This window comes from Sinohyriopsis cumingii, chromosome 6, assembly GCF_028554795.1.
Source record: "Sinohyriopsis cumingii isolate HCF-2022 chromosome 6, ASM2855479v2, whole genome shotgun sequence".
Taxonomy (NCBI): Eukaryota; Metazoa; Mollusca; class Bivalvia; order Unionida; family Unionidae; genus Sinohyriopsis; species Sinohyriopsis cumingii.
In genome coordinates this window covers 96755262-96774558 of record NC_142966.1, presented here as the reverse complement: position 1 = coordinate 96774558, position 19297 = coordinate 96755262, and the positions used below count along the sequence as shown (strand labels likewise).

Genomic DNA, 19297 nt, shown 5'->3' with positions numbered 1-19297 from the left:
CCCCCATCAAAGGAATTCCTACAAATTAAAGTTCCAATGATTTTTGGTGCGGACAGTATAATATCTTTCTCAAAGGGATTTCTTCAAATGACAGTAGTTGTCATGTTTACACGTTTACTAAGCACCCAGCTAAAGTCATGTATAAGCTATAATATACCTGTCTTGGGAATATTACAGTCTTGTGTTTGATCTCTAAAGATTGCCGCGGGGTTAGTGTTGAACTCTTACACAAGGCTAGCATGACCAGCCAGAGACCGGAAGCTTGAGTCGGCAAAGATGACCGATCACATCACTTAACAAAGGCTTGCTGTTATCACATCTATATATTAAATGCTAGTTCAAGGATCAAAAGAAAAGTGAATGAGGCATGTTCTTATCCATCCCCATGTTGACAGACAGCAAGAGGGACAGTGTTTGATTGGATCGGTCCACAGCGATATCCAATCAAAACTGAGATAGACCCAAATGATACCTTCCAAAATTGTCAGAATAATTTAGTATTTGCCTGGAAGGATTGCAGATCAATAGGGATTGCTCCAAGAAAGAAGCCACTTGTAATCTGGTGGCAGAACTTAGAGGTAGTTCTAAGGAAAAGCATTGAAAAGGTCATTAAGTTATTTGCTTGATTTTTGCAGAATATTACGGCATCATAATTGTAATTATCTGTAGTATGTACACTTAATTACTAGGATCGTTTATTATAAACAATTACCTTTGCAGTGCTTCATTTACATTCATATTTGAGAAATGGGCTTAAGTCTTATGCAGAAAATTATTAGATGCAAGGGGGATTTATGTAGATTGTTAGCTTGTGGTCAGAATTAATTCTGTAATTTGCTATTAGGTTACTTCATAGTAAACCAGTGCATTTATTAATGTAATAGAATTTACACATGCATGAACTGTGAATTTGAAAAATGGTTGAAGTGTGTAAGAATAGTCACTATGGACGTATGCATATACCAGAACATGGATATTTGAATATTTGCGTACTTTATATGAGTTGTAAGGTAAAGAAATGTGTCTGATTATTGTGATATTGTTTAGTATAATGGGATTAGGAATATGTACTGATGTGACAGAATTTATTGATGTATGTATAAGAAGTAATTGATACCATACTGTATTATGATGTATGTTTTACCATACAAGAATGTATTGGTATCTCAATGTGAATGAATGTGTGACTGAAGAAATTTAATAGCTGTTATCTGATGATAGGCTGTGTCTAGTGTGAAATGAATGGGCTACGGAGAAAGATTGTACCATCCTTGTGTGTTCACAAGAAGCTTTTTAGGGGACAGAGAACTTCAGGTTCCATTGGGTCCCAAGTCTTCAAGAGTTGGAGATGGAATTGAGACTGTAGCCGAGACAGTCAAAGTCAACAGAAGTGTAGTCATGAGAAAGTGGAGGAGGAGGAGCCTAGAGAAAGCCGAGGAGGAGGATAAGGAATTTGGAGAAAGGTCAGGTAGGAAGAGGAGAAGGAATTGTGAGAAATATGAGAGAGAAGCATACCACAGATGAGTAGAAACACAAGGACATGTTGAAATGAATCACACACTGCTAATCAAGTGATGCAATAGGCTTATAAAAGAGTTGAGTGGAAGGAGTGTAATTGGAAATTTGAGTCATTTGATTATTGAATTGTTATTAAATTGTTATTCATTGAATTTCAACCATTTTTGTAAATTTAACCATCTAACCATCGGCACTACAGATGGGAGGCTTGGAGTTTCACATCTGTCTTTAATTCACTTAATTTAACTTCCAACAAAACTGCGCCTGGGTAGAACTTCTATAACAGTTCAAATAAAATATTTGGAGCACCCCACCCTAACCATATAGTTCATCACAGTAGTAATGAAAACGTCATTATTTTGAAAGCCAAATAATACTGATCCACATGAAATTTAATGAACAAGATTTTTATTTTTTAATGCATAAAATTTTGAGAAATTTGTATTTAATTTGTTTGTTTTGTTTTCTAAGATTCTCAAAAGATCTTTAAACATCATTTCATTTCATAAATGAACTGAGATACATAGACATAAGATAGCAAGATTTGAAATTCAGAAGTACATCTGTTACCTCAAAAGGGACATAAATCTGGGAAACTGATAACCATTGAAGATTACGTGATTCTGCAGATAACATCTACCAAGTTTCAACAGAATCTTACAGATCCAACTTTAAGCTAAATGAACTGAGAAATCAACCATGTGAATGCTAACCTAGATTCCCAGATTCATATTTCAAGTAAAATGTAGTTCTGTTTCACCATGGTATGAAAATTTACAGTTAATGAAAAGGTAAGAAAATGCTTGAGTGAATATTACAGTGTATAACAGGAGGAAAAAAAAGTGTGCAATCCTTTTCATTTTGTTGACCTTTAACCTGGATGTTAGTACTAGGGTAACAGAACATGTATATACTCACTCTCCTCAACGAATACATCATCATCTTCTGTTTATATCAAACAAAAATATTGCTTTCAAAGAAAATCACTAAATTAAAATTTAAAATATCAAAATACTTTTATCAAAGAAAATAATATTTAACACAGACCATAGTTACACCAGAAAAAAAAAAACTATTTCCCCTAAATTGTAACAATAGATCAGATTTGCACTGGACTAAAATTACATGTCAAAATGACTGCTCTCCCCCTGCCACAATAAAGTAAACAGGGGTGAAAAAAGGGAAGAATGTAGAGAGATTAAAGGACAGAATGGTCAAAACAGTTAATTTAATAAACAGCTGAGCTAAATATTGTAAAACAAACTCAATACTTAAAGAATCTTATCAATGCTTCCTGGTTTGAGTCAACAAAATTGTTGTATGACTTCACTATTGCAAAACGCAGTAATTTTGAAAAGACGTTACTATCAAAGATGGGTGACTTAAAGAAGTAAATGGCCATTCTTCTTACTGATATACGAAATTAATTTGTTTTTATAAACATCCAATGAGTAATAATTTTACTTGTGACTTGGTCACAAATGCATAAAATTTCACTCATTTCTTCAAGCATCATCTGTGAATTTTTGGCAAAAACTCAAAGATTAAAAACATAATTGCCAATATAAATATCCATTAAATCAAAACCAAATTTTTTAAGCATGAAAATACTAAATTTTAACTGTTTTACACAGGCATTTGAAAATAAAAATGACATAATAATTAACAGAGTGATCTGAAAGCAATCAATGGTCAAAAAGGGGTCAGTTGGGTGAATACATGGACTCGAGAAAAGGCAACTTTTTCCTTGAATTGCCTTATAGCAAGGACCCTGAACAGCATGTTCCCTATGAGTCCTTTGAGCTCTTATAATTTCAATAACTTTGTGGAACTTTTAGACTTGTCAAATAATGTTTTTCAATATCTGAGGACAAAATATATTTGAAATGTTAAACAGTGAGTACCGTATATTGTCTGAGAAAATGGCAATTAAGAACAAAGATTTTGAGAAGATCATTGTTTACAACCTAATTGTCTCCGCTCTATGCAAGAGATAAACTGTGCATTCATATGATTAGTTGATTAGCATTTGTACCATTAATATCTAATCTTGTACCAACTTTTTCTGTCCTTGCCAGTACAAGGTACCAGTAGTACCATAATCCAACATTAGCAATGCTTTATCAAACAAGTTACTAAAAATATGTGGATCTGGAATTCTAAACGTCAGCAGAACTTTTCTTGGTACCTGTCAGATCTGCTTATTATTTTACTAATAGACTGGACACTGGCTAACTCCAAATATTCATTTGTCAAGTTCTGAACTTGAATCTTCCACATCAGATAATAATGAAACCCAATTATATACTGTGACGACATGCTGTAATTTCTGTTTTAATTATAAGTAAATAATTCTTTACATATTATACAACAATGGGAGATAAATCTGTCTTTTCATATATCATGTCTGTGATGTATACAATTTTCACACAGAACCTTGCATCTGGATCTGTGTGAAGCCTGCATCCAAATTTTCCATATATGCCAATGTGATTTTTGCAGAAATAATCAGTATGGAAGTCATACAATATTCCATCTACTTCCTTATCTCTGTTTTCTTGCAGAAATAATTTCACACATTTCTGCATATTTTTTTTCACACAGTATAAATTGTTAAAGCTACATTAAAAATCCAAATCACATAAAATTCAAACCTTTGAAAATTTATGGATACAAGACAATGAAAAAAAAATATGATTCAGACCAAAATCTGATTAATGACATTACACATGGTTAAAAAACAATTTTTATGGCACCTGGCACTGCATAATACTTAGACATTCAACAAACAATAATTGTTCCTGAGTTTTCTAAATTATTATTTGGATAAAATTATTTGTTGAAATGCAAATGCATTTTTCTCATTCACATTAATCTTTGCTCATGCATAGTTTATGTTATTAGAACAAATGGTGTTACAGGTGTAGTCATTACAGTATGTGTTATATGGGATGATTATTTTCATTTCAGACTGTGCCATTTTCTATACGCATACCTTATTAATAGCTGCACACAATTAAAACATGAAACAAAAGCAGATAATCAATAAAGTAAAAACGCCATGGTGATATAATCAATCATTCAGGAGAAGAAGTGATAAAAAGATATTAAAGATAACCACTGTGTTGGTCACATTGGATGTATGAGGAGCACCATTTTCATCTAGCACCAACTAGACATTACAAGATTTTCAGCAAACCCCACATGTTGATATAAACATCCAATCAGGATGATTAACAATAACAAAAGTCTCAAGAGGCATCAGCCATACTGGATTTGTGAATGATACCATTTTCATGTAGGACAAACCAGACATCATTAAGAAGTCATCTCACGGAAAACCAATACCAATAAGACATTCCATTACGTTGGAAAAACAATAATCAGATTTTCAACTTGGCTACCACTGTGGTAATAAGCACCCATTTTCATTCAAGACCAACTATATGTTAAGAAGTCTTTCAATGAAAAACCCATGATGATATGACCATCCATTTATGAAGAGAAGCGATAACAAAATATTCAACATAGCAACTTCATATCAGACATCATTAAGAACCAACCTGACAACATAAGAAATATTGAGTGAAAAACATGTTTTGATGTAGGGGTACCAATAACAAGATGCTCAAGATGGCTACCGTCGTGGCCATACTGGATGTCCAAGCAACACCATTTTACTTAGGACTAACTAGACCAAAGGATGAATGTGTTTGTACAGTTTCCTAGCAATCCTCCCAATAGTACCATTTTTATTTAGGATGAGCTAGACCATGGGATGAATGTATTTGTCAAGTTTCACAGCAATCCTCAAAATGAAGTTTAGAAAGACGAGCAATAAAAATAAATATGTGCTAATGACAGGAATGATGATAGACAAAAATGCATTCCATATGCTGTTCTGGACGACTACAAACAGAACTAAAAAGTAATGTTGGGTGAAAAAAGTGTTATAAAATTGTAATTATCAACTATAGATTTTCACACAGACACATTTTAACATAGACACATTCTCTTTTGTAAACATTCTACCTAACACCATGTTTCTAACTCTGTCATGATTAAGGACAATACTGCAACACTTGGGTTCTTCCAGACTGTCAAAATACAGTTTTCTATTTCTGGACGGTTTATTGCAAATTGATGTTTTAATCCAAATTTATTAAAATCTGTCTAGATGTTTTAATCAAAATTTATTAAAATCTGTGGATGTTTTAATCAAAATGTATTAAAATCTGTCAAGATGGGCTTGTCAGTTGAAATTAAATAATGCATTTATACTGCAATTATATGACATATAATAAACAATTAAGACATTTCTTTTTCAGAACAATTATAAGACAATATTGTATAGTAAAAAAAAATAATCACAACTATTTTTCTGTGAGCAATTAAATAATATATTTACAGTGCAATTATAACATGCCATAAACATTTAACACACATTTTTCTGAAAACCTATAAGACAATATGGAATAGATTGTACAAAACAATCACAATTAAATTCTGTGAAGATTTTTTCAAAAAACTACGGAACTGTGGAGATTTGCAAAAAAAAACATGGAACTCAGTAGAAATGTGCAAAAACTGTTGAATTCCATGGTGATGCATAAAAAAACTCTATGGAACACCATGGAATTGTGCAAAAACTTTGTGAAATTATGTGGAGATGTGCAAAACCTCTATGAAAATCCATGCAGCTTTGAAAAAACTAAGCAACTCTATTGGTTTTTGAAAAATCCCTATGGAACTCCATGGGGATTTTGCAAAGAAAAACCATGGAACTCTAAGGAGCTTTGCAAGAACTATATGGAACTCGGTGGTTGTTGTTGTTGTAGGGTTTAATGCCATTTTTCAGCACATGATAGGCTATACATGGCGGCCAGTATTAATGGTGGAGAAAGAACCTGGGAAACAACCACTGACCCATGAGAAGCTACCAGCGAGCTTTCTCACATACCCACATTGGCAGAATCTGAGACTCGAACCCATGCAGACAGGTGAGATGGCAGTGATCCATAACGGAGAGCATTTTAGACCACTTGGCCTAATGTCATACCTAATGACACTTTATGAACTGTAATGGGCTGTTTCTGGTCATGAAGGTGGTCTGGTTGTTTAAGACTTTATACAGTATAACAAAAACATCCCTAATGACGTACCTAATGACACTTTATGAACTGTAATGGGCTGTTTCTGGTCATGAAGGTGGTCTGGCTGTTTAAGGCTTTATACAGTATAACAGAAAACATACCTAATGACATACCTAATTACATACCTAATGACATACCTAATGACACTTTATGAACTGTAATGGGCTGTTTCTGGTCGTGAAGATGGTCTGGTTGTTTAAGGCTTTATACAGTATAACAAAAACATACCTAATGAAATTCCTAGTTACACACCTAATGTCATACCTAATGACATACCTAATGACACTATGAACTGCAGTGGGCTGTTTCTGGTCATGAAGTTGGTCTGGTTGTTTAAGGCTTTATACAGTATAACAAAAACATACCTAATGACACTTTATGAACTGTAATGGGCTGTTTCTGGTCATGAAGTTGGTCTGGTTGTTAAAGGCTTTATATAGTGTAACAAAAACATTTAATGACATGCCTTATGACATACCTAATGTCATACCTAATGACATATCTAATGTCATACCTAATGACATACCTAATGACACTTTATAAACTGTAATGGGCTGTTTCTGGTCATGAAGTTGGTCTGGTTGTTTAAGGCTTTATACAGTATAACAAAAACATACCTAATGACATACCTAACATCATACCTAATGACATACCTAATGACACTTTATGAACTGTAATGGGCTGTTTTTGGTCAGATCCTCCAGATATTGCAAATCCAAATCCTCTAGAATGATTTGGCTTCTGGTTCATTTTTATTGTTTTCTCTATGAATTCCTGGAAAAGATTATAAATTTAATAAGTCCAAGAAAATCAACTGAGAGAAATGTATATTTTATAATAAGACACACTTTAAGCTGTAATGACCACCCAGGGATAATCACAACATGCAATAAATATAAATCGTTCACAACACACAGTGACATAGTGATTATATGTTATGCAACAATCACACAAGTTCATGTTTGTGAAGCATTATGCACTGATTTATGCACCCAATATACCTTTCGATCGATAACACAACAATTCTGGCATTTAATAATATTCATAAAAATATGGAACCAAACAGTAAACAAAGACATACATCAGCTGACACAAGTTTGACCAATCAATCATTTCCTTGAAGCATAGTTACAGGAAATCAGCTTGGCTAACATCAAGGCTCTTTAATGACTTTTAAATCAGCCATGAACAGGTGTTTCAGATGATAGATTCAACAATTACATGTATTATAGGCATCATAACACTAAACTGAAAATGTAACACTAAACTGAAAATGTAACACTAAAATGAAAATGTAAAACTAAACTGAAAATATAACACTAAACTGAAAATGTAACACTAAAATGAAAATGTAAAACTAAACTGAAAATGTAACACTAAACTGAAAATGTAACACTAAACTGAAAATGTAAAACTAAACTGAAAATGTAACACTAAACTGAAAATGTAACACTAAAATGAAAATGTAAAACTAAACTGAAAATGTAACACTAAACTGACAATGTAAAACTAAACTGAAAATATAACACTAAACTGAAAATATAACACTAAACTGAAAATATAACACTAAACTGAAAATATGAAACTAAACTGAAAATGTAAAACTAAACTGAAAATATAAAACTAAACTGAAAATATAACACTAAACTGAAAATGTAAAACTAAACTGAAAATATAACACTAAACTGAAAATATAAAACTAAACTGAAAATATAAAACTAAACTGAAAATATAACACTAAACTGAAAATATAAAACTAAACTGAAAATATAAAACTAAACTGAAAATGTAAAACTAAACTCTCATCAAATTATAATTGTTACCAGTACAATTTGGTTTAGTTTGGTTTGGTGTTTTATGGCCCACGAATGCAACTGTTTTTTAAATGCTGTGTAAACTGGAGTGAGCAGTGAGACCTTGACACCAAAACAATTAATATCAGGTCGAGGTAGGACTAATGGTCTATGGGGGAAAAATATAAATATGAAATAATGAGACCATGATAAATCCAAAGAAGTTAATATTACACCCTGAAAATTCGTTTTTCAAAATACCTTGAATGTATCTGTTTTTTATTAGTAGTGACACTTTCATTTATGAGTTGTTCCAAACCTGGATCATGAAGCACTCAAAGATGAGTTTGAGGATTATTGCATGCTGCATGATGAGTGTGTGCACGTATTAACATACAATCACCAGGCTTTTATTGGTCTGGCGTACAGGTTTCCATCTCAAGGGGTTGACAGGTATGGTGATGATAATTTTGCTTTCAAATTTATGAAAAAATATGAAGATGAAGACAGTACAATAAAATTGCTAAAGCATTCCTACAGATTTCATCCTCAAAGAACATATAAAAAATGTTCTGCTAAGATAAAAATATAGACCAGCGCTTTTATGCAGAAAAAAAACCATTAATCTATAAAGTCAAGTAGTGCATCTCAATCTATTTGCAAGCAAATCACCTGAAGACATGAATTTGTAAACAATCGATGACTGTTGCTGATCAAAAGGGTCTTGTTTTAGAAGTTAATAAAATAAGTATAATATGTCAGGTGTTTCACTTCACTTTCATAAAAACAATAATGCCACAATACAGACAAAACTTAAACAAATGCATCCTTCTTAAAACAAAGGCTGACCTTCGATAGCCCGAACTAAACGAACCATCACTCAATTCTATCAACAGCCAAAATAAATGTTCACTTATTGATCCAGTCCAACTGTAAACTGCACAGACTCAAATCTGCCATCACATGATGAGCCAGCCAATCTGGGTCGACTCAGTTTCATAGGAGTAATCAGTAGAATAAAATAACAAATTACCGGATCTGATGGCACATTATACAATGGTAGATATGGGTCTATGTTGTTTGCAGCTTGACCGGCCTTATATGTGCATACATATGGTAAATACCATATTCAAAGTATGTTTAAGAATTGTTCGGGGAGTGTGTTTGTGTGTATGATTTGGATATTTAACATAGCTTTAAAAACATTTCAGTCATATCACTAAGATGTCTGCAATGTGGCAGTTGATAGTGATGTCTAGCACTTAGAGCATCATGCTGCAGACATGTAGCATCATGTCCCACCCAGTTCATTATCCTGACATCAGGCTGACTAGTCCTAACACTAACCTCTTAATGCTAAGCACCTAGTGAAGCAGCTGTTAGTACCCATTTTATAAGTCTTTGGTGAGCCTCTGTCAGAGTTTGAACCTGTGACCTGCTGCATCCGAGGCAGACACTTGAACCACTAGGCCACCTGAGCGGTTCCAGGGAGTGTGTAAATTTCATGAAATTAAATCTCGTCATAAAAAATGCACACTGATTTACATCCCTCTAAGTTGGGAGCCTGCATCTTTGCAAGTGCAACATACATGTATCTGCCAACATGGTCATGCTAAACAAAGCACATTTTTGACACCGATTTAACTTGCAAATTTAATTTGTAACTTGACACCAGGAATCAAGGTGGTAAGTTTTGTAAATTTAGCATGCTGCTGCATCTCAGCTTTTTTCCTTCAGCACTAATGTGACAGATTTTTTTTTCTAAAAAAAGGACATTGGATGGGGGGAGGGCACAAAAAGATAGGTGTGTGCTTATGAGGACATGTGTAATTTTTATATTAAACAATGTTAATTATGCATATATAATAAAAGAATGATACATAGTTTGATGTGTGTAAGTAGAAGCTGAACAAAACCAAGGGTTTAAAGCTTTTCCTGAGCCCTAACAAACATATCCACAGATTAAACTGTGATTCTTATTTGTACATAATCAAACACTTAAATAAAATAGAAACTAAAAATCCATATAAATTCAAATAACTGATTCACTTGCAGACACAAGTCAAAAGATACTGTTATGTTGAAATTATACAATGCTGTGATTACAGAAATGTCCAAGCAAGACTTTATAGCTAAAATGAATCCTCCTCCATATACACCTCATGTATTATGATAGCTGATGTGAACATTATGCCAAGACATCAGAGCAGGGTGTGAGGAGGGCATTCAGCAATACAGAAGTAGTGATAAGAAGATATTCTTGATGGCATTGTAGCAGTTATATTAGAAGTTACAATAGTACCAATCTATTTATGACCAACTAGACATCGTAAGAAGTTTTACGTGAAAACCCAATGCTGGTATGACCTTCATTCAGAAGAAATAGTGAGAAGATTTTCAAGATGGCCATCATGGCAGGCATACTGACAGTATTGCACCATTGGGACCAACTAGACATTACATGTTCTTGTTTAGTAAAAACTTGTTTGATATGACTGTCCATTAAAATGGAGTAGTGATACAAATGTTTTCAAGATGGCCACTGTGGTGGCAATATTGGACATCAGATCAACACCATTTAAATTTTGGACCAAACGTACATCATAACAGATCTTCTGATGAAATGCCATGGCAATATTACTATTCAGGTGAAAAGTTATAACAAAATTTAGTGCCATATAGGACATTAGATTGTAACCATCTGCATTTAGTACCAACTATAAATCATTTGAAGTCCTTTAGTGAAAACACTGTGTTGATAATGTTTGTTCATTCAAGAGGTGCAGCGATAACAAGATTTTCAAAATATCAACTGTGGCACTATACTGGACATCAGATTGGCACCATTTTCGTTTAGGACAAACCAGATATTACCAGAAGTCTTCCAAGAAATCCACTGTGATGGCCACATTGGTTGTCCAAGTGAAGCCATTTTCATTTAAGATAACTAGACCATGCAGTAAATATAGGTTAAGTTTTATAGCAATCCTCAAGGAGTAGTGTTAACAAACTTCTTAATCTTATTTAATGTTGACCTTATAATATGATCAGATGGATGGCTAAGAACAAACATCAGATGGATGACTAACAACAGACATCAGATGGATGACTAACAACAGACATCAGATGGATGGCTAACAACAGACATCAGATGGATGACTAACAACAGACATAAGATGGATGGCTAACAACAGACATCAGATGGATGACTAACAACAGACATCAGATGGATGGCTAACAACAGACATCAGATGGATGACTAGCAACAGACATCAGATGGATGACTAACAACATACATCAGATGGATGACTAACAACAGACATAAGATTGATGGCTAACAACAGACATCAGATGGATGACTAACAAAAGACATCAGATGGATGGCTAACAACAGACATCAGATGGATGGCTAGCAACAGACATCAGATGGATGACTAACAACAGACATAAGATGGATGGCTAACAACAGACATCAGATGGATGACTAACAACAGACATAAGATGGATGGCTAACAACAGACATCAGATGGATGACTAACAACAAACATCAGATGGATGGCTAACAACAGACATCAGATGGATGACTAACAACAGACATCAGATGGATGACTAACAACAGGGGGCGCTCACCGGTTATTATGAACTTTTGAGAGAGTGACATATGTCAGGTGAAGCTGTTTGCATTTAAAACAGGCACAATGGAGAGAATGGTGGCATACCTCTTTGCTACATTAATGTAATGTGGATGATAATTCTTTGGCTATTGTACTTTTGGAAATTGTACATGATTTAAACACACTGCTAACTATAATGAATGCTCCCTTGTGCTTAAAAATCAGCCTGAATTAGTCTAAAGTATACTATCCATAGCAGTTATTAAAATAGGAAAAATGAATTTTGCCAGACTAGACAATACCAGCTTCTGAAAGTGCAATGAATGAATTACCAAATATATAAATGTAAAAAAAGTTATCGGCTTTTTTTATACAATTTACCTCTGAAGTTCAGGAAGTGAAAATGACCAAGTGAAGCTAGCATTTTTTTGAAAGGTGCACATGATCTAGGGTTTCTGGTAACTGTTTAACAGTAACAGTAAAACAGCTGTTTTTCGTCCAAAATCAAAAAACAGTAAACAGCTGTTTTTTTTTTCTAACTGTTTTACTGTTTCTAACGGACATTGAGACATTGGATTTTGACGCTCTCAAAACTCTTCTAAAGGCAATGGAACCTGTGAAACTTGCTGCTGAGAATCTAAGTCATGAAGACACGACGTTGATGAGTGCTGACACAATTTTAGAATTCATGTTCAACAAGCTCTCTAACCTGAATAATGACACTAGTACCAAGCTCATGGAAAATTTGAAGTGTCACGTTGAAGAGTGATTGAACAATGATGTCATGAACCTCCTGCGCAATCTCAAAGATCCATCTGTCGTCCCGTCAAAAACTACGCTAAATTTCGCAGGAAATCTAGCGTCTCGTCTATTTGAAGTCAACGATGTAGAAGATGTCGTCGAACAGTCATCAAATGATGCTGAAAGTGTGAACTTGTCTCTTCAAGATGAATTGAATTTGTTGCTTCAAAAAGATGGATCATCAATTGCAGTTGGAGGGCAAGACAGTTTCAAATGGCTCAAGTCCGAATTCACGCTCTTCAGGAACTCTGGCCAGCGCACTGAAAATCTCCAGAAATTGTACAACACAATTCTATCCATTAAACCGACATCAACGGACGTTGAAAGAGTTTTTTCGGTCTGTACGAATTTCTGTACAAAATTAAGATCGCGTCTCTCAGACAAGTCGCTTAAAGCACTTGTATTCTTGAAATATTTTTATAAGAAGTAAAAATGTATTGATTTAGAACTTATCACGAAAGATATATAATAAAACGGTGTTCATCACAAAAATAAGCTACTGACTGTGAAATTAGTGAAAATATGGAAAAAACAGTAAAAACAGCTGTTAACAGCCGTTTTTCGAAAATTGAAATTAGTAAACAGCTGTTTTTCAAAAAGGACTGTTTTTCAGAAACCCTATGCACATCTGAAGTAAGGCCAAGCTGTATACTCTATAACCTATATTACACCCATCAATCATATACCAATCTAAAGGGAATTAAAGGTTCTTTGAATTATACCTAAGATATACAAGGTCTTTTTAAATAGCCAGTATAACCAGTGAGGAAAGCCGTGGAAATTCTTTTTCTTTAAAATCCTACCCTATGCAAAATACAAAACTGTAGAGCACCACCACAGGCATCAGGTGGATGACTAACAACAGACATCAGATGGATGACTAACAACAGACATCAGATGGATGACTAACAACAGACATCATATGGATAACTAATAACAGACATCAGATGGATGACTAACAACAGACATCAGATGGATGACTAACAACAGACCATCCCATAAGCTCTTCTGGTCTATGACTAGCAGAGCTAAAAAAAATGTGATATTAGTAAATGACAATAAAATTACCCTTACCGGCTGGCTTCCTCTGACTGAGGTGCCCATAATTTGTGCATTTGCTTTTCCCAGCCTAGATGGCCTCTGTGACAATGGAACCAGAGCTTTAGGTGTACTTATCCGTTCTGAAGTTAAATCCAAGGATTTACTAGGCCTCCCAAAGTCTGAAGGTCTTCTCTGAACACTGATATCTTGTGTATTGCTATTCTCCTGTTCAAATGTTTTGCGAATATCATCAATACTTTTAGCATTTGAAATACCAACTGGCTTTTTATCACTAGGCTTTTTACTTGGAGAGTCATGCACATTTCTTTCCCACAATTGCTTACTTTTGTGAACACTAATTTCCATGTTGACTGGCATTGAATATCTTTTTGTAATATCTGCATCCTTCTTCCATGATGGACCATGTGATCGCATCTTGACTGGTTCACTGTTTAAAACATTATTGCTCTCCTTCGATTGGTCTTTAACAATCTTATCCCCAGAATCTACTTGATCATCATCTTTTGCCCAAGGTGCTACATCCTCTGGTTCAAGGCTTTTCTGTAAAGTTAAGCAATGAATCAAACAAATAAATCAAAATCAAAGTATTGAGAATACAGATGACCTACACTAAAAAGATCCAAAAGGATGATAACAAAGAGATACATTTAGGTATTTTTAATTTATACTGTTTGCTAGTTAGTTGTTTTTTAATTATTTGTTTTATTTCATTACATGCCATTGTAATATAACAGTGTATGTTGGACTTTACCTTGTCCAAAATTGAGTTCATTTCTGCTTGGCCCAAATTAACTTTTTTTATCTTATTCTGTGTAAACAACTAATACATAGCTAAATTATTCTCTATGTGTATGGGTTTAAAATCAGAGTTTGTTTGTTTTTTTTGGAAATGCTAATTGTGACATGAGGTCAAGTAAAGAACTATATAATCTTGTAACTGAGGATTTTTTCGGTTGTGCTTTAAGATCTAGCACTTTGAAGTTGTATTATATATTGTATCCAGTTGGGCTGAAATTTATTTCTAAAAATTCTTGAATTTGCGTGATTATTTTCTCTGGAAATACAAAAGTGCTCTGATAAAATTCTTGGGAAGAAACATTCACTGGAATTTATAGTCAATTCAAACCTGGAATTATATTACTGTGATTCAACAAAATACTGTTGACACACCAGCACTGTATACACTACCACAGACACATCATCACCTTCAGTTTTTGGATTTATTCAAGACTTCTAATGAATTTTTTTCAGGACATGAAATTATTAGGACTTGTGTCAGTAATTCTTGGAATATTTTAGGATTTTGTTTGGAATACCGTAAGTTCTTTTTTCTCATTTTGACTTTGCATTCTAGGGATATAAGTTATTTGTTGGATTTTACAAAGCTTGCTGCTTTTCACTCTTTTCCCTTAATTATCTACAGAGCATAGACTTGTAACAATACCGATAATCATATTCCTTGTTTTCAAGCATAAGCAAATAGAAATGAACACCTAAATACATGTACATGTAATCTTACCTTCCAAATTTTTTTGGGTCTTTCATATAATCTCTAAATAAAAAGCTGATTCAAAGATTTAAAAAAACACAATTTACATGAAGATATTCAGGCGATAACCTCCTATTGAAATAATTATGAATCTGCAGAGCTGATGGCCAAACCTTCAAGGGAATTAACAACTCTATTCAACTGCTCTATTCTGCAGATTAGAATTTGAGTTATGTCCCTATAAAAATACTAGCTGGCCTTTTAAGATCAAAAGTATGCCTGATAATAGTAGGCAGAATTAATATTTAATACAAATAATACTATCATACAGGTTAGAGAATTTTTAATTAGTACTCTATGGAGATTTGAACCCAGGTCCACAGGTAAATGGTACCTATCACCTTGCCTGCACGCACCAGCCCATATTCCATCACGACTAAGCACACATTACCAATAAATGATGGAACTGAGTCATTTGTATGCAGCAGTCACACTCACATGATGACCTAGTAGTTAATTCTCATCTATCTACACAGTCATTCCGGATTCCTATGAAAGGAATCAAGGTACACAAGATTAATCATAGAGAATTATAAATATACACCACACAGAACGGAAAGTGCTATCCTAGGATTCTATAGGAGAATGCTTGATAATACACCACTCCCTCGATAACTTGCGCCCTGATAACTCTCAAACCTGCTTATAACGCGGGGTCAGGTGTGGATCCTATTTTTTAAACCAGAAAATACCCAAAAAATGATCCCTTTTTGTTGAACTTGAAGAAAGTCACGATCAAAATTGGTAACGTAAACTTTGATGTATCGCTCGTTTTATCGTCGAAAATGGTAGATAGGACCTGGAAATTTTAATTAACACTATTTAAAAATAGCTCATACATTTTTTTACATTTTCTTTCCAAACGACATTTCTAGTACACTGCAATTAACGATAAGTAAATAAATTTTGATCAATGAAAATGTTACTCACGCTGGGTGGAGGCAGTTCTTTAATAAATACAAATTAAATAATTGTTTAATCAACTGAAATTTGTGTTCTAGTTCTATCTTTTAGTTCCTTTTAAGTATAATCATCATAAATGCAATGTGTTCTCTTGTAATTAAATTTAAAATGTGTCAATCTACAGTAACAGCTATGTCAGCGAGTGTTTCTCTGAGAACCTAATTAAGTGCTGACTGTGTTTTGATAACTGACTTCCAGAAGTATTTGTTTTATTGTTGCACTGAAGTAAAAGCTGGCCTCTATTGTATTATCACATTAATTATGTCTTTTGAATCAAATAAAGGAGGTGGAATAAAAGAAAAGTTAAAAGGCACGAAAATCCTACAAACTTAACCTCTAGAGGCCCAGGTTGTATGTCGGGTGAACTCACTTCATTTGATCAATCGAACACTTATAAATGTTATTGTGTATGTAACATAAACTACCTTAAATTAACTGACTCTTTCATAACTGTGATCAAAGATAACAAGGCAGCCAAGCGAAATGAATACTTCGTAAAATAAAGAGCTTGATTTCACAGATACGGACCATTGTGGGCAAGCGAGTTTCAGAGAATTCTTGAACTGGCACTTAGAGATATCCTCAAGGATGATAAGAAGTTTCATTATTAATTCCAATCAATATTGTACTAAATGAACAATACAAAAATTGAGTTTCAACGTAGATGATTTTCTCATGAAATAAATGTTGCATGTTTTTAAAAAAACAGGATCTTGTTTGGTGGTGTATCAACAGTTAGTCTAGTTCCCTGCTCTGTGGATTCCCAGTTTGGCAGGATAATATTAAACACCTCTATGGGAACCAGACTCATCAAGAAAACAAAAAGCAGTGACTTAATACACAATTTTTTTATGTACACGTGATGGTTGTTGAAACCAGTTGGAATGATCTTTCACATGTTGGACATTTTGAAAATAAATGTTATTTAAACAGAATAACGAACAACTTCATTTGAAAAGGCGTGTTATTAAAAAATATTATCGACATGATTGTAAAATGAGGATTAGTTAATAAACAGCCCAGTTCCATAACGCCACCCTCCCCCACGGTTTTCTTGATGTCCAAGCAATTTTTTGAATTTTTGGAGGTCCCTTGGTAACTCGCGCTTCGCTTATGGTGCAGTCTATGTTTGTGGACCCCGTTGTGTGCAAGTTATCAAGGGAGAGGTGTAGTAGGCAGAATTAACATTTAATACAAATAATACTATCATACAAGTCAGAGAATTTTTAATTCGTACTCGCTATATATATATATAAACAACTTTTTGAAGAGATTGATTGATGCTGTGTTTTTCTTCAGTAAATTAGTGGCCATGGTGTATACACTAGACATCAGCATGCCACTAATTTCATTTAGGACAAAACAGACATTATTGGAAGGTTTTTGGTGAAAATCTCCATCACATAATACTAATCTATTCAGGGACAGTAGCTGCAGCAAGATTTTTAAGAAAGTCGTCATAGCAGCCATACTGAAGGTACCACAGACATCATTTTCATTTAGGACCACGTAGGTATAATAAGAATTATTTCATGTTTATATCTGATTTATTTGGAAGAAATAAAGATAACAATAATTTCCAGATATAACTTTCCATTTTGGAGGAATAGCAATACCAAGATTTTCAAGATGGCTGCTGCTGTTGTGGCAATAGCAGACTTCAGACTGACACCATTTTCATTTAACACCAACTAGTTATCATGAGATGTTTTTTTTAGTGAAAATCTTATGTTGCTATGACCATCCATTTAGAAGCAGCTATAACAAGATTTTCAAGATGATGTTTGGCAGCCGTATGGGATGTCTGATCACCACCATTTTTATTGAAGACAACTAGACTTTATAAAAAGTCCACATCAACTGGACTTTCTATTCTGTTAATATTGTAATAAGAGTTTTTAAGGTGGCTGCTGCTGCTGTGGCCATATTGGATCCATAACAGAACCATTTTTATTTTGCACTAACAAAACGTCAAAGTAAAAACATGATGATATAATCATCAGTTCAGGAGGTGCAGTGATCACAAGGTTTTCATGATAGCTGCCATGGTGGTCATAATGAACATCAGATCAGCATCATTTTCATTCAGGACATTTGTGAAACCATATGTTGATATGACCATCCATGTACAAGTAACAACAAGAAGCTTTTAGACTGCTCAACAGTTCAATATCATTTTTATTTAGAACCAACTAGAGATCATAAGAAGTTATTTAGTAAAACACTCATATTGATATTGCCATCCATTTATGAGGAGGAACAATAACAAGGTTTTTAAGATGGCTACCACTGCAGCCAAACTGGATATCAGATCGGTACCATTTTCACTTAGGACCAACCAGACTTCATATGAAGTCTTCGAGTGTAGACCAAATGCTGATATGATCAAATAATCATTATAAGTAGCAATAACAATAGTTTCAAGGTGGATGCTGTGTCAGCCATATTGGGCAACAGATCAGCACCAATTTCATTTAAGACCAACTAGGCATCATAAGAAGTCTTGGTGAAAACCCCATGTAGATAAAACCATCCATTTGGAGAGAAGAGATAATATATTAAAATATGACTTTCCATCGAGGAGTAAGAGTTTTAAGATGGATGCTATGGCAGCCATACTGGACATCAGATTGGAACCATTTATATTTAAGATCAATTGGACATCATAAGAAGTCTTCTGGTGAAAATCTCATTATTAATATGACTTTTTGTTCAAGGTGATAACACGACTTTTAAGATTTATGAACATCTATTCAAGTGGAGTAGCAATAACAAGATTTCAAGATGCCACATTTTCATTTAGGACCAGGCATACATCATACGAAGTGTTGCAGAGAAAACCCC

General features: G+C 34.0%; 1 protein-coding gene across 3 annotated transcripts in view; it reads right to left on the bottom strand.

Annotated features, from left to right (window-relative positions):
* LOC149797495 (uncharacterized) overlaps nucleotides 1–19297 on the bottom strand; it is a 361807-nt gene that overhangs the window by 63636 nt on the left and 278874 nt on the right. For all 3 annotated transcript variants that reach the window (XM_089962310.1, XM_089962312.1, XM_089962311.1), the window contains exons 9-10: nucleotides 13954–14481; nucleotides 7325–7445 (exon numbers count right to left, since the gene is read on the bottom strand). In XM_089962310.1, coding sequence (XP_089818436.1) covers nucleotides 7325–7445; nucleotides 13954–14481 — 649 coding nt within the window. The remainder of the gene's footprint in view (nucleotides 1–7324; nucleotides 7446–13953; nucleotides 14482–19297) is intronic.